General features: G+C 39.7%; 1 protein-coding gene across 1 annotated transcript; it reads left to right on the top strand.

Moving 5' to 3' along the window:
- The first annotated feature begins 1,739 nt into the window (after positions 1 to 1,739).
- ppib (peptidylprolyl isomerase B (cyclophilin B)) lies at positions 1,740 to 6,143 on the top strand. Its single transcript, XM_058645302.1, has 5 exons — positions 1,740 to 1,996; positions 3,565 to 3,678; positions 4,068 to 4,161; positions 4,880 to 5,064; positions 5,750 to 6,143. The coding sequence occupies exons 1-5, from the start codon at positions 1,862 to 1,864 to the stop codon at positions 5,870 to 5,872; spliced, it is 651 nt and encodes a 216-aa protein (XP_058501285.1). The 5' UTR covers positions 1,740 to 1,861; the 3' UTR covers positions 5,873 to 6,143.
- The last annotated feature ends 10,224 nt before the right edge of the window (positions 6,144 to 16,367 follow it).

Raw genomic sequence — 16,367 nt, 5'->3', positions numbered from 1 at the left:
ATTGTTCGCAAACGACAACATACAGACATTGGTTACTCTGTATTCTCTCATCGTAAATGTGGATAATGAGACATAATGATAATGAGAGTGGTTTTCGAAACAATCATATTTTTAGATGTCATCTCTTAATATGAGATATTGTAATGAGTGTATTTTAATACTTACTGTTATTTTAATCCATTAAACAAAGTAGTAATTTAAAGTGTTAGTGGTAGGTAAATTACCCATAGTTAAGTGGTGATTTACTTGCCGATGCCGATATTAACAGCTGTACCGCAGCAGTACCTGTATTCACTGAGTTGTTAACATTGTTTTGACTGTAGAGGATGAAACATTTTGTTGTAACCCAGGCAGTTGTATGAGGGCCTCAAACTCCCGGGACTCCCAAAATATCCTGGTTATAGTTATATTGATTGGTTATCTTGTGCGCCAACATAGCCAGAAGCAGGATAATGCTTTGACCTCCATCTTGTGTTTGAAACAAAATAGCTCAGCCATGCATGAATAGATTTTTACTACATTTGGGAGGAAGGTTACTTGAAAATATCTCTCTAGATCAGAGGTCTCTAGCCCCACTACCCAGCCCAATCAATTTGATTAACTAGATGATTAACTTGATTAACATAGAAGTGAAAGACTCAAAACAGTTCCAGCTGATTTCAATGAAAAGTTGTTCCTTAATTTAAACAATATTTAGCACTCTGCTACTTCTGTGTTCTTTTGGTGACTGCTGAAATCTATGTGTTTAATTTGAAACAGTGGTCTGATAATGTCTGTGGTAAAGTTTAAACATTACCAACATTAACTACATATCACTTGCATGTCTATAGTAGTAAAGCTGTTCTGTTTTTAAGTAAATTAAAGGCACAGTCAGCAATTTTTTCATCAACGATAACCATGATTTGCTATTGGAAAATATTACTTTCTTAAAAGGAGCCGGGGTTCAATTGTTTTTTGTCCTGACCTTGCCCACTGTCTTCATGACAACGGACAACATTCTCATACTGCACAACGTTCAACACTTATCTGTAATACTCTACGGTAAATTGAACGTCAAAAGAAATAAAATAAATGGATTCTTGTTTCTCATGCTGTTCAAGGCAATTTTTAACAACTTAATGGAAAATATGAAGGAAGAGTCAGCTCAGCCTTCAATAATGACATCTATAATTGTCCTGCTGTAAAATGTTAATAAATACTTCAAAAACACTTTCAATGGCCTCGCACTCCTTTCCTACCATGTATGTTTCAAGATTAGTGTTATGTATTCAGAGATGGTCTGAAACTTAATTCAAAATATCACAATGTAGATATCTTGAATTGAGGATAATTAAAGCTATTTTAAAACACGAATAGTGTCTCGTCATAATGACGTTGTAGATGTCTGAAACTGAATTGATGATATCTATTATGACAAAGCCCATACACATGAAAGGCAAAAGTGACGTCATTCTGAAACTAAACTACAGATATCTGGAACTGTCGTTTTGACTCGTAAGAATGACGTTGCAGGTATCGGTAAAGAGTATCCTGTCATATTCACTCATTTATATTCTTGCCATAAATACACATCCTTTGCTGTGCCTAATAAAGTGGCCGGTAAGTGTCGGCGGTCTCGCGACATACGCGGCTGCATTTTATTGGCTTAAACTATCCGTTACGTGAACCAACAGGAGCCCCGTACGTCAGTGTCTCTCTACGCCGTGTTGACGTGTAGCCCGTGCGGGACGCAGGCCAGGCAGCGTAGCCTTGAGGCTGGAGCTCGGAGCGGTCGTTGCTGTAGTCTCCACCCCTCTGTTTCTCGCCATCACCCGGCGCCTATAAAGCTAACACGACGACCGAGCCTTTTTCCTCCTCATTGATGGTGAGACTGTGCGACAGAAGGATGAAATTTCTCGTCGCAGTCACGGTCATTGTTGGGTCGCTGGTTTTTCTTGCTTTCCCCGATGGCTCATCCGCCGACGAGAAGAAGACAGGACCTAAAGTAACAGCGAAGGTGGGAAAAATCCGTGCTATGCACCGCGGCTAATCATTGCTAATCACTGCTAACTGGTTGTGAAGCCACGTCACTCGCTGTTAGCTTGTAGCCGTTCAAACTTCACGGGTTCGGTGGGCCTGTGTGCTGCTAAGCTAACTAACTGCCACCAGACACGTTGTTCATGGTAATGTTTCATGAAACCAGCATAGCACGTGCTGCAGGGACCAGACCGTTACTTTAATGAAGGGGGAAGCGTTTGTGCAGCGGTTCTCCGGCCTAAACGGTCGGTTTCTGCTTTTAAGCAGCCACCACAAGTTGCTCCCTATTCCGTTACGCTGCAGTCACTGCAATTACCAAGTCCACAGGCTACTAACGAGTAATTCTCCACTGATTGTGTGTTTAACCTACCTGGCTGCAGTTCAGGGATTGTTGCCATATGAGGTTTGTATGAGCAGGTTTGTCCACGTCAACAGGGAAGTGACTCCGAGGTTCTTTGTCTAGATCAAAAAAAAAAGTTATCCTGATTTTGTTGGGAAAACATCTAAACAAAAATTATTTTCAAAAGTCACTGAATAGGGCTTCCCCTGATTGCAAGAATGAAATTGATGACGGTATGATAATTAATTTTATTTAGGAGACTGAAAGATTGACTTAATTTTTTGTCTATGTATATTTGTTTTCTATGTTTTTCTTGAAGTAGGACAGAAGGACGTCTCTTTCTAGGGTTTCTTTTATTTAGTTAACCAGATTAAACCCATTGAGATCAAAATCTTTTGTCCATGGGTGACCTGGTCAGGAGTTGAGGTCACAGTAATAATTTACTGTCTAATATAAGATGGTACAAAAGGCTCCAAAAGTGAAATCAGTTCAGTCCGGAGAGTGTTCATGCAGAGGGAGCCGGTGAAGCTGAACATTCTTTTCCCCATTTCTGTGACGAACGTCACACGAACAACGTGCATAGTAGTGGCTTTTGGTGTCTTTGATGAAATGCAAATATGAAGGAACTAGGCCCAGAGTTGACAACTACCAGTGACAAATCTCAGGTCACAGTGATAAAAAGTCTTCAAAGACTGTAAACATTTGTCCCCATGCCAACAACTCTGAAGCCACACTTATGTTACAGCTTTCTAGGAAGCATAAAACTTTACAGCAGGTAAAGTTTAGTCTGAAGATCGTACTAACTACTGCAGTGTGTTGCGTGTTAAGTGCATAGTGCTCCAATCTGAATTTATAAATGTCTAAATTGTATAGCACTTATGCACTTTGAGTAGTACAATTAAACAATCTTAAATCCACGGAACCTGTATTCAAAATACTACACTTTGTCAAATAAACATGGAAGAGATGCAACTGTTATAGGCTTGCAGCCCTATAAGCACTTAAAGATGTCACATGACCAAGCTATTGCAATAAGACTATGTGGTAAACATCACAAGCCAAATTCGTGTGGCTCTAAGATGCTACCCATCCCATAATGCCATATCATGCAGTCAACTTTTTTTGTGATTTAGAATTATAGCAAATACAAGATAGTTTTTGTCCTCCAGAGTTTGTAATGACTTTATGACATTGTGTCTCCTCTGTAGGTCTTTTTCGACATTAGAATCGGAGACGAGGATGTGGGAAGAATTGTCATCGGAGTGTTTGGAAAAACGGTTCCCAAAACAAGTGAGAACTTCATAACACTGGCGACGGGAGAGGTGAGAAATTCTGTGTTTTTTTTGTCAGTTTGTCACACAGTTTAGACAGAATGAGCTCTCACACTGCCACGGTGACTGACTTACTGTGATGGTGAAGAATACTCGATGAAGCGCACTCTGAAACACATTCACTACATCATTCTTTTGTTTATGCACAGTACTCCAACAAAAGAATGATGTAGTGAATGTGTTTTGATGTGTGTGCTTCAGCAAGGATTCTTACTGGTGCACATTGTGTTCTGTTTTGCACTGTAAATTTACAAACACCGCTGTGTCATAGAGAGACTCACCTGGAATCAGTCAAGTCGTTTGACTCTTATGTGCATGGTCTTAACATTTCTCAAGTGTTAATGTTGTTTTTGTGTGTTTTTTCCCCCCAAATTTCACAGAAAGGATTTGGTTTCAAAGGCAGCAAATTTCACAGAGTCATCAAGGATTTCATGATCCAGGGTGGAGACTTCACCAGAGGAGATGGCACTGGAGGTAAGATACCACTGACACCAGCAAACTAGTTCAAATCATGTTTTCCCCACCACATAAATCCCAGTTCCCACCAATCAGCCCAGTTTCATTCAGTATGTTACAGTTTCAGTTATCTGCGTTTCCAATGTTAAAAAGGGTACCAAAATAAATTACACTGTACTGATCTTTGGTACCCTTCCACTGGGTTTGAGTCATACTGCATTCCATTGACATCAGCAGAGAATCATCAGTTGAGTGCGACAGTAGCAAGAATGCTGGATGTTCTCCATTGTTGCTAATGTTTGTTTACTGTGTCACGTTATTCCTCATTGTGGAGCTACACTGTGTCGTGCTGGAATGTTGTTACACTGTAGCTGATGCATATTGTATACATTTACGAGTCCGTCCACACAAGTCAGATCAGAGTGCACTGCTCTAAACTGCACTATGGTGAGCTGAAGTGCTTTGTACTGCTTGGTGGAAACAAGAGTCAAGGTCAAGATTGAAATTGCACATCTGTCAAAACTGTAATGAAAATGTCAAATTTCCATCCACTGTTCCTTATGTACAGCTGCTATACTCGCAATTCTTCTCCACTCAGATTTACTACATTGTGTGGGCATTTTAACTTTTATGAAATGATAGCTCAATAAAAGCATTTTACAATTAAGAACCAGCTGATAAATAATTACATTTCCTCATGTAGAACATTTTAAATGGTATTTATTTCTTCTTGAAGGCAAGAGCATCTATGGAGACCGTTTCCCCGACGAGAACTTCAAGCTGAAGCACTACAATGCCGGCTGGCTCAGCATGGCCAACGCTGGCAAAGACACCAATGGCTCCCAATTCTTCATCACTACAGTTAAGACTCCCTGGCTGGACAACAAGCATGTTGTCTTTGGAAAGATTCTGGAGGGAATGGTGAGTGTGATCACATACTGGGGTTGAAATCTGCTGTTGGCTTTTCTAACACATAGACCACATATAAAATGGATGTAGTTTCTCAGTTGCAAAACTAACTCCTGTTTTGCAACTTTCATTCACAATTTGACCCCCACAGACGCATCAGTTTATTTTCCTCAACCAAATCACACTATTTGCTAGTCTGCTAGAGAAAATGTGATCGATCATGGCTAAATACAGGCAGTGCAGCAGGAAGCCATGGCTGAAAATGAAAACAAACCAGATGTTTGTCCCTAAAAAGATCTTCACCTCTGTTTTATATAAGTTTCTAGAAGTATAAACAGTTATTTGAAAAGCACTGACGTTAACAGGGCGTGGCTAACTCCCGCCGCCTGAGAAACGGCACAACGGCTTTACTTTTCAAGCCGGAAGACCACATCCATTTTTATATTCAGTCAATGGGTGCACCATGAATAGATTTCAAAGGAAATTATGAAATGTATGTAGATTGGCCAGCTTTGTTTTGCTAATCTGCTTCTACACACTTTAACTTCCCTAAACTTGAACTGTAATAGTGTAAAATGATTCCAAATGGTAATGTTGTTACTGTGGTGTCCCTGAGCACAAAAACTGTTCACCTGTGAGAGACCTCTGTATTTACCAATATTTTAGATGAGGTCTAACACCCTCCTCTCTTTTCCAGGATGTGGTGAGGAAGGTTGAAAGCACAAAGACGGACGGCCATGATAAGCCTCTTAAAGACGTCATCATCCACGACTGTGGCAAAATCAATGTGGACAAGCCATTCCCAGTGGCCAAGGAGTAGAGTACTGTCAGACAAGTTCAGGGGGGGAAAAAGGACTTGGGGAGCCTGATAAGGGGAAATCGTGCAGTCCAGGAGGGTCTTTGGGTCATTCTCTATAAATGGCTGCCGTCTTAACGCACCACGAGCATAAATATCAAGCAATCATGATGACACTCTGGGTCCATTAACCAACAAGCATTCCAAGGTGCACTTAGTGTTTGTTGTGGGGTTACTTTTTTTTTTTTTTTTTGTAAAAAATGAAATCCTAAATAAAGGTTTCAAGTTTTTTTTACGTTTTTTGTGTGTGAGTTATTATTTTACCTGTCACCCTGAAATCTGATCAAGGTTTGTTTCTTCTGTATTAAGACAAATATTTTGTTGAATATTTTTGTGCATTTTTGATTCCTCAGTTTTAGGGCTGTAAGAATAATAATCAATTACTAAATTAATCGGCAACTACTTCGACAACTGATAATCGATTGTCAATAATCGAATATTTTTCGGTTTCTTTGCACATAAATCTTAAAAACTGAATATTTTGGTTTTGTGGACACCATGAGATATTTGAGAAAATAATTTCAATGTTTAGCAAACACTGATCAACAGTTTGTGGACCGAACAAGTGCTTGGTTAATATAAAAGAATCAACCAAATAATGGGGTGTTCTGCTTGAGACCACTGGTAATGCTGTTCACTGAAATACAGCCATCAACCTGATTTGAGAGCCAGTGTAAAGCTAATTAAGACGCTGTCCCCGCACTCCACTAAAGGTCAACAACAGATAAGCTCGAGACAGATTTTTAGTCAAAATTGGAATTCATGCAGTGGGATAAGATGACACTTGCTCAAGCGACAATGGAAATGCACAGGGAATAGTTTAATATTACACTTTCATCCCACTTAATCCTCTGGATAGGAATAAATTATATAAAAAATGACATCAGGCTTCTTTTGAAATAAGTTAAATATCAGGAGTTTGAAATATGTGATTCACTCTTTAACGACGTGTAAATGGTAGACATGTTGACACAACTTTTATTTTGACAGTCTGTACAGCAGAGGGCTCCCTTGCAGCAGAGAGCTCCACTCTTCTCTGCAGTGCAGTGCAGAGCAGAGGCCATACATGTTTGTGGTTTCACATGCAATTTAAGAGCAATTAAAGGGAGCAGTTGTTTACTGCATGGTTTTTCAACTGTTCATGATTGTTTAGGTCCCACTTGTTTATTTCCATCTCTATCACACACACTATCTCTGAGGAGGAAAAAAACAATCAAGATGTTAAGTTTTAACTGTAGTCGTCTCCTCAGTGAGGACACTTTACTACACGAGGATAACATGCTTCATGTTCATGTGATCATCTGCTGTACTCGTGGCAAAACCTCTCACATCTGAGCCCACGACATGTTCAAAATAAAACCTGGCAGATATAATCAGATCTGCACTGGTGACTTAAAATCAATGGTAGATTGTGGACTAGTTTATTGTTGCCTGTTGTGCAGACACAATATCTATTATATATATATTATATTATTATATTATATATAACTATTATCCCAAATCTACATGTGATTATATCAGAAAATTATGGTGTGATGTGCACAAAGAAAGAAGTTCATCAAAGATATTAGAGGCAGAATTTGAGGGGCATTGGTGATCTCATTCTTACACACAATAAAAATTAATTGATCTTAGAGAGAAAGAGAGAAACTGAGTGTGAGAGTGGGTGGTTGTTTGTCTCTATCTGTAGCCCTGGTGTACCCCACCTTTTGCCCTACACCAGTTGGGATTGGCAACAGTGCCCTCTCGACCCTCATATGGAGGATAAAGTAGTAGAAGATGAGTGAGTGAGAGAGAGAGAGAGAGAATGACACTTCTGGACTCTGTTTACAGCCTTTGCACAATCTGGCCTGGAACTTTGACCAATCACAGGGCAGTTGAGAGAGAGAAATGTCTCTTAATGGCTGTTTAACCACAATTGCATATAGGTCTCTCTTTTTCTTTTTTAAACCTTTATTTATACAGGTTATCCCATTGAGACAAAGGCTTTCATTTTCAAGACCTTGACCTTGACCGTGAACACAGAATTACAGACAGACAACCTTTGAAGTTTTGTAATTTGCTTGTTTGTCTTAACAACAGGAAAGTGAGTGGCTGTGTTGGACTATGACTATTTTATTTAATTGATTTTTTTTGTGTGTATTATTGTAATTTTGTTTTAAATACTATGTAAATTGATTACTTGGGATAAAGGGGCAGTGTGAATAAGATTATTCTTCTCTCTGCTCCTTTTCATTCAAGACTTTTTGTCTTGAATGACAAGACAATTTTGTCTGAATGAAATGAAATAAATATACTAAACTAAACAACACAACAGAAAGCTTGCTAGTCCAGTACTAGCAGTAAATGTGGACTCACACCTGTGTTGCTTTAAAGCTTTATGCAGCGTGGACCTGTCAGTCCTGTTGAAGAAGACCTGGAGAACCTTCAACAACAACAACCTCAACAATCAACTATCGTTCTAGCAATCCTGCCTACTACAGCTTTAAGTTAATTGCTGTGCATACATTTGATGCTCAGTAAGACACGTTAAACCATTAACTATCACATTAACAGTGCATTAGAGCTGCTTTGACTCAGGCTGTCCCGTTTCTCCCCGATAATCACTGATGCATGTTTTAAATAAAGCAACTTTTTCCCATGTCACTATTTTTATAAGCAACATGTGGAACCACAGAGGCCATGGGAACAGCGCTGGGTGAGGGAATGTTCAAATTCCTAAACATGAATCACATCATCCATTTTGTCCTAACCCTTCTGTGACAGTCATTTGAAATCTGCCTCATTAAATTATGCTCCCAGTGAGAGAAAAATAGACAATAGTCTATGAATTGAAACGTTGCTTTCAGCCAAATCTCAATCTCGAGGCTTCAAAATGGCTGATGGTACTGCCAGTACTGTGGATTGATATCTGGTGTGGTCTTGAGGACGATGATCAATGCTGTACTTTTATTTCTGATTGAGAAAAGTGAGGCTGCAGCCAGCTGGAACAGGAAAAGACGAGATGCAGTGGACGAGACAGACCTGAGAAAAGTCCCACAGAAAAACTCCATGTGCATGTGCGCCGCTCTTCAGTGTGGGTGGTGCTCTGAACCACACGTCCATTAAGAAAACTAACACATTCCTCATCTTAAAAGTATTTCCTCTGGGCAAAGCTGAAAAACACAGTTTCAAATGCCTCACATTTCTAATGCTTGTCATAAGGACAGTGATGAGAGCATTACAGCGTGATATACACTGTTTCTCTGTGTGCATCAGCCACAGTCACATGCAAACCTCTTCTCGCCCCAAAGTGGGCGAAGACGAAAGTGTTCCAAAGTTATTTTGATACGAGACACAATGGTGGCATCTGTTTAAACAGTATTTTTAGTTTGCCAGAGACAGATTTAAAGGATGAGGACGAACTTCTTGTTTTTAAGCGACAATAGTGTCTGATTAACTGACCTACTTCTATTACATCGTGGAACGCTGCTGCTTTCTGATTCAGTGGGACTTTCTGGGACTGTCTCCCGTGGTTGAGCTGAAAATGGTCAAGGAAACTGACAGCTCTGTCCAAATTTGACAAATTCTACTCATGAAAATCACTGATGGACAAACCATATACCTCCTTTGAAAGTTTGAAGAAACAAATTTGTCACACATTTTGGTTTTATTTTGGTTTTTTTTTTCCTCTGTAGCTTCATACAGTATATAGTGTCCAGAAACAAGTGTTAGATCTTTACAAGCGTTAATAAACCAAGATGGGTGGTTATGGTTTTTGGTTCAACTACAATATTTCACTATTAGAAATCATCAGAAATGTGAATGAATGTCCAAGACCGTCTGACTCATACATGAAATATCATTTGTTACAGGCTGTTTTGTTTTTCTGCAGGTTCTCCCAAAGACTTGCCGTTTTTAATTCCAGACATGGCTTGGTGTAAAAGTGTATAATTTCAGAGGAGTGTGTTGAAGCTATGAAAGATTTCTTTACCTGTTCTAGATTTTGCTTTAATGAGCTGTGATAAAAGTCTCCAAGTATACTGAAGTTGTACTTGTGGTGCATTTGGACATTGTCTTTGCATCTTCAAGCTGATGGAAATGTGCGTCAACATTGCTGAACAACAATTCAGCCAAAACAAGCTTATTCGATGAGACCAGAGAAAGCCAGTCTGTGCTCCACTGTCCTTGTTTTGCCCAGATTCACTCAGGCATTGAGTGACTCACCAGGAGGAAAATATGGAAAGAATTCCCAGGAGTTGGCACAACTGTGGTCTTGGTTAAACCCTCTGTTGTTGGGTCTGTCCTTGTTTTTTTGTGATTGGGGATTGTCCAGTGAAACAGTGTTATTCTTCACTAACCGGCTTTGCTGGAAAAGCCATGATGGGCCGGACATATCTGGCATAGCTCGCTGATGGAAGCTTTGTCAACGAGATTAAAGGAACTCTGGAGAGAATGACAACATGAAGCATGGAGGTATTCTGGCACACTGGAGGACCAAACATCCACATCCTGCCCCCTGTCAGGGTCCAGTGCAGCATATTTTTATGTTTGCCACGTTACATTCAGTGTTAGATTATGATTATTATTGTTGTGTATCTGATGTGGTGTTCAATATATACATTCAATCCAGACTATGACTTACAATATGGTTTTTTGCATGAGCTTCTGAGTATTTTTTAAGCCCCAAAAGTTTGTTTAGTATTAGCATTTTAGCCTATTTTAGCTCTTCGTCTTGGTCCTGAAGAGTACAACTTAACTGTTCTTATTTTACAAAATCTGCCCCCCAATTTTTTTTTTCCCAAAGTTCCAACATTATATGGTACATGTATAAAGTATTCCAGAAAAACAGGGCAAAAGGCAATAGTTGAAGTGTTCAGGACCTTAGAGAAAATATTCCTTTTGACCGCTTAAAGGTCTGCTTACTGTAAGAGGTTGGCTGAAGCTCACTAGGTAGAAGTGTTTTTCCACTCATCATGTGGCCTGTGGTTTGAGCCTCAGCTGCTCTTGAGCTCCATGTGTTGAAATCTCCTCGGGCAGATTCTGAAAATGTTTGTCTCCTCACAAGCTTCGAAACCAAAGTCCACTTCCTTTGGTCACACACGTCCATGCATTAATGTGTGTCACTGTACTGTAAACATAGAGGTTGTGGTGAGATGACAGTAAACCCTGAGCTTTTCCTAAGAAGAATAGTCTTATAGTGTGATATTTTTGTGATAGATCAACACGTTCCTGTACAAGTGATCTTTAAAGACAGGTCATAACATTGTAGTCCTCATTTGTCGTGTGTGTGTTTGTTTCATGCATGTGTGTAGTGTCGAACGTCCGCGTTGGTTACATAAGTCCCCCAAACGAACACACGCATCAACACAACAGTGTCAGATCATACATACACATTTAGCTGGCATCAATATTCGACCACATATCAACAAACAAAATATCATATTTCTTTACATTTTAAACAACATATTTTCAGGTAAGGCCTACAGTCCTGTTTGTTATGATATTCATATATGGTGCCAAGTTACAGACTACATCCACATTACTCTGGCATTTTAAGACCCGGAAAATCAGAGAAGTCTGAAGACACTGCTGGCTTACTTTCAGCTTTAGTTTAGTCGCGTATCACTTTTCACCATTGTTGTTTCTCTTGTGTAGTGCTCCATGAAAATAAGCAAATAACTATAAAGTGGAGAATCAGCTTCATGTTAACACCAGCATGCACACTTGGTCACTTAATATACATTTTCAGGTGTGTTAGTATGGATGCAGGTTGCCTCTGATGCAGCGCTGAAAGCAGATGTGAAACACATTGTCAAATGGAAATGGTGTACTATGGGTGTAACCTCAGATACTTCATAGAGATCTCTGCAGTTGAAAGGTCTGGAAAAAAAGAAAGGAAGAAAGAAAGAAAGAAAGAAGCTGAGATCAGGTTCAAAACAACAACAGCCAGAGCACGTCCACAAAGATAAGGAAACACAAACATGCAGTGTGCAAGTCAGAGGGGAAACAGTTCAACAAGAGAAGTATAAATATACAATATGAGCAGCAGCGTGGGAAAGGTCACCGTGGGAACTGGGCCTTGTTTCTTGTCAATGAGTTTTTGAAGGGCAGGCTCTGACTCCTGTACAAGACTTTTGGGCTCCCACCCAGAACTATAACTGAGCAGTAGTGTCACATCCATTGCTTCATTGTTCCCCAGTTTCCTCCCTGGTTTCTTTTCCCCTATATGTTGCTGCTCGCAGAGTTTGTCATGTCGTTCTCTGGAAGGAGCTGTCTTCAGGACGTGGCCGATGCCTCTGTGACACGCTGTTTCCCACGATCTCCTGCCCTTCCTCCAGATTTACTGCTTGCTCACGGCTCTGGACAGGAAGACAGAAAAAACAAGGCCACGGAGAACGTGTGCTAATTTAGGCCGGCTCTGCCGCGTCTCCATTGTCTCAAACAGGAATTTACGTGAAAGTGACTATGTCTTCTCTGAAGCTCCTCGCTTAACTAAACGAGTATTACACGTGAGAGACGCAGGTTAGACCAGGGTTAGAGACTGACACAATGTCCCCTCTTTCATTTTGTCCCACAAGACAAACCTTGCTCAAAGCACCATGATGTGGTCATAATCTATGTCCGTTAATGTCTTTGGATTTTAACCAACAAAAAATAAATCAAATTAAATTTTATTTGTATAGCGCCAAATCACAACATACATTATCTCAAGGCACTGAACATAGTCAGGCAAAAACCTTTACAATATTATAGAGAGAAGACAATCTCTGACCGGTTGGGGTGAAAGGAAAATGAGGGGGGGGGGCCTGAAACGGGGGAGAGACAGTGAAAGAGGGATGTGAGGCAGAGACGAGGAGCAGATATAGAACAGTTGTGTCAAGTTAAAGGTTTGGACAGGGCCGTTCTGAATCAGTCAAAACCCAAAAGAGATCAACAGTTTCTGTTACCAACAACCTTGCCACATTCAAAGTCACTTATATCACCTTTCATCCACATTCTGATTCTCGGTTTGAATTTCATCAGGTCATCTTGACCTTGCCTACATGTCTAAATGCTTTGAGTTGCTGCCATGTGATTGAATGATTAGATATATGCATGTAAGTGGACATGTGTACTTAATAAAGTGGCTCTGTTAGTGTATGTTATAAAGTCAAGCTATTTTTTTTTAATCATGTTTTCACCGTTTATTAACATGGCTTCACCTCATTATATCTTCATCTACCTCTCGGCTTCAGGATTCTAATTAAAGTGTAGTTATTAAGTAAAATCACAGGGGACAGCAGCTTCCCCGTTTGCTCAGAGCAGACCAGGTGGCCTTACTGCCCTGTATGTTCAGCGTAGTGTGCTTGGCTAATTAAAGTCACATCCTCCCAGCCTGGGTGCATATTTCTGGGGACAGGATAAAACGATAAAACTGTGGTATGGGGACGCAGCTAAGTGCTCTGCCAGAGACAATAAAAGTGTTGCTGCATTCCAGCCTGCCTCGTGGAGCTGGGTAATAGCAGTGGCACTGGGTTGTGCTGACTAACTCACCAAGAGACTGAACTATCTATCTCACGGAAGTTCCTTTTGCTATGGAATAGCTGTCGAATGCGCACGCTAAAGCTACGCTGCGATGCTGGCCTGAATCAGATGAGGTTTTCGGAATAGTTTAGAGTACATTCATTTGTATGAGAAAGAAGTTGAAGTTTTAGGAATATGTTGAAATGGACATGGATTTAAAAGACATGAAAGTTGTTGGAAAAAGTACAAATAGACAAAAATGTACATGAAATAAATGAAAACTATTTGAGTATACCTTTAAAAATATCAACACATTAAGTAATGTAAAGGTGTAATGAACCTTTAAAATGTTGTGTACTTGGACAAAGTAATATTTTGGGCGGAATGTACCTCTAAACTTTTTTCTGTTCACTCTAATTAGCTGATGTGAATCAGGTGTGTGTGTGTGTGTGTGTGTGTGCGTGGCTGCTCCACACCTGGTTCCAATCATCTCCAATCACCTAACAGTACAAGAACCTCGGCTCTTCCGCCACTCGTGTCATGCAGTTCAGTGGAAGGCACTCTCTTGGCCTCTCAGTATTTTGTTACTTGAGGGTTTTTTTTCCCCCCCAGTTTCTATTTGCTGATACTTTTTCTCTTACCTTCTCTTACTTGCCTGCCTTTTACTATTCAACCCATTTTTGGAAATAAGCATTTTTACCTCCTGCAGCACAGGCTCTCTGTTTGCTTTTGGCTCCAAATCCAATCCTAACAGTGAAACACACCCTTTACTTAGTTCTCTCATTAGTTCCTTCCATGCACACATGTGTGCTTAAAAAAGCTCCACTAATGTGATATTGAGACACTGTCCAACAGCACACAGACAATCAGCTTAGTACAGTGCTGAGTATGACTGCAGGGAGGGAACAGCTCATGGTGAGAGAGAAACAAGGTGACACATGAGAGCAATTAGACTAGGAGCACATCTCAGAACGAGTGTCACGTTATTATTTGCTACACAATCAGATTTGACTTTAACTTGTCAGTCAGTCAAGTTGTTGTCACTTTATGGAGTCTAATTACTGAATATTTATCAGGGTATACTAACATTTGATCATTATCCTCTCAGAATGTTGAGTTACAAGCAGTTTTGGTAACTACTGGTTGATGATTTAACTAATTAATTACTATTTAACCAATTTTACAATAAGAACATTATAAAGGACCCTAACCCGAAATTAAATGTTTGTAAAAGCTGCAAATTTATTTGGGGACCCAAAATAAATGTCCAATGACCTGGTAATGACTATTTTATCGGGTGTTACACACAGCCTCTGCCTTGCGAAACCCTTTTCACATTCTCAAATCATCATCCAAAAGGACAAAAGCGGAAACTGTCCTTCCTGTGGACTCCTTTATGCCCAAGTCTACTGAGGACCACGCCTAAAACAATCGCTATTATTATCACAAGAGATCACAAATAGTGTCTCAGTCAGGACATCACCAGAATCAAATTTGAGGTTCTTGGTGTGTCTTTGACTTTGTTGTGACCTGAACGAGTAAATGTCGAAGAGTTGAGACATGGCTGTGTCTTGTCTCACTGTCTGTTTGTGTGCTTTGTAACAGAGACAGTTTAGCAAGCATGAAACCTTATATTTAGAGGTCTGTGTCCCAGTTCATGTGTTTTTCCTCACGTGCTGCACATATATTTTGACAAGTGAATGTGCACTAACAATGTATATTTGGAAATATGATCATTTTATTTTTCCAGGAGGGGGTGAGATGTTTTTATTAAAGACTGAGCTGTGCACCTGCTGTCTTCTGCTGACATTTGAATACAAACACAGCCGGAGCAGCGTCTACAATGACAGATGTTTAACTGCATTGTAAAAAAAAGGGGGTCAGGAGTAGACATGGGACAATATAAGAAATACCCCGTCACGATTATTGTGACAAAATTAATTCTGATTCTGATTCACAATATTATTACGGTGAAATATCGCAGGTAGGACACAAATCCTAAAAATAGATCATAATAATTCATGAGGACTGTATGTTGGTGAGGTTAATGGTCAAGATTTGTATGTCAGTCACGTAAAAAGATATTCATGTTTTTCCTCCATTCATGATTATCACGATCATAGAAATTCACCACGACATATTGTAGGTGATTTTTATCACAATGAGCGATAATATATAATGTGCCGTAACAAGTCAAGAGCAGGTTGTAAGTGGGACTGAGTTGTAAATGCAGCATGTTTCAGTTTCTAATCCAACTTTATTTGTAAACCACTTTCCAGATGAGGCAAAGCGCTGTACAATAAAATAAATAAAAAACAGGTAAAATCAACGTCTCATACTGGGTCAAGAGCTAAAAAGTAAAAGAAGAAATGTGCTATGCTGCATTCATGTCATTTATAGCATAACTGCATAAAGTGTTTGTTTGGAAATACATTATTAGCAATTACAAGTATTTGCTCGGCAGAATTGGATTTCATTTCAATATTTCTTTAAATCACTTGAAAATTGGGGGAAAACTATTGAAACACAGCAAAATAAATAAATAAAATGAAACGTAACTCTGACTGCACCTTGTATCGTGACTGTAGTTTTCATATATTTCTCCCCTTCATGTACTATATCTATATAATAAAGCTCTGATTTTGTCCATGTTCCAAGAAGAAAAGTTTTGGTCATGCACGTTAAAGCTTTGGTAGTAACTGTACTACTACTCATAGTCATTAACTGTGCAACACCCTCAAAAAAACACTAAACACACACGTCCTGCACATAACGTCCTAAGGTCATTGAGCAAAATTTGATAAGCACTATTGCAGATAGAAGATAATCAGATAGTGGTCTAGTTCTGAGAGATTATGATACATTTAATTATGCAGAGGAAGTGGCATGGAGGGGGGTTGAATATAGTTCAGCTCAGTGATGGCTCTTGTCTGTATAACTCTCAGCAGTCAGACCCCACTGAGCTCCTGCTGAA

This window comes from Solea solea, chromosome 12 (assembly GCF_958295425.1).
Source record: "Solea solea chromosome 12, fSolSol10.1, whole genome shotgun sequence".
NCBI classification, from domain to species: Eukaryota; Metazoa; Chordata; class Actinopteri; order Pleuronectiformes; family Soleidae; genus Solea; species Solea solea.
This window is presented reverse-complemented; position numbering and strand designations above follow the sequence as displayed.

Bases quoted from the DNA above. Each gene is read 5' to 3' on its own strand.
- ppib (XM_058645302.1), top strand. From the start codon at position 1,862: ATGGTGAGACTGTGCGACAGAAGGATGAAATTTCTCGTCGCAGTCACG. The intron at 1,997-3,564 runs GTGGGAAAAATC...TCTCCTCTGTAG, and splicing joins GACCTAAAGTAACAGCGAAG to GTCTTTTTCGACATTAGAAT. The intron at 4,162-4,879 runs GTAAGATACCAC...TTCTTCTTGAAG, and splicing joins CAGAGGAGATGGCACTGGAG to GCAAGAGCATCTATGGAGAC.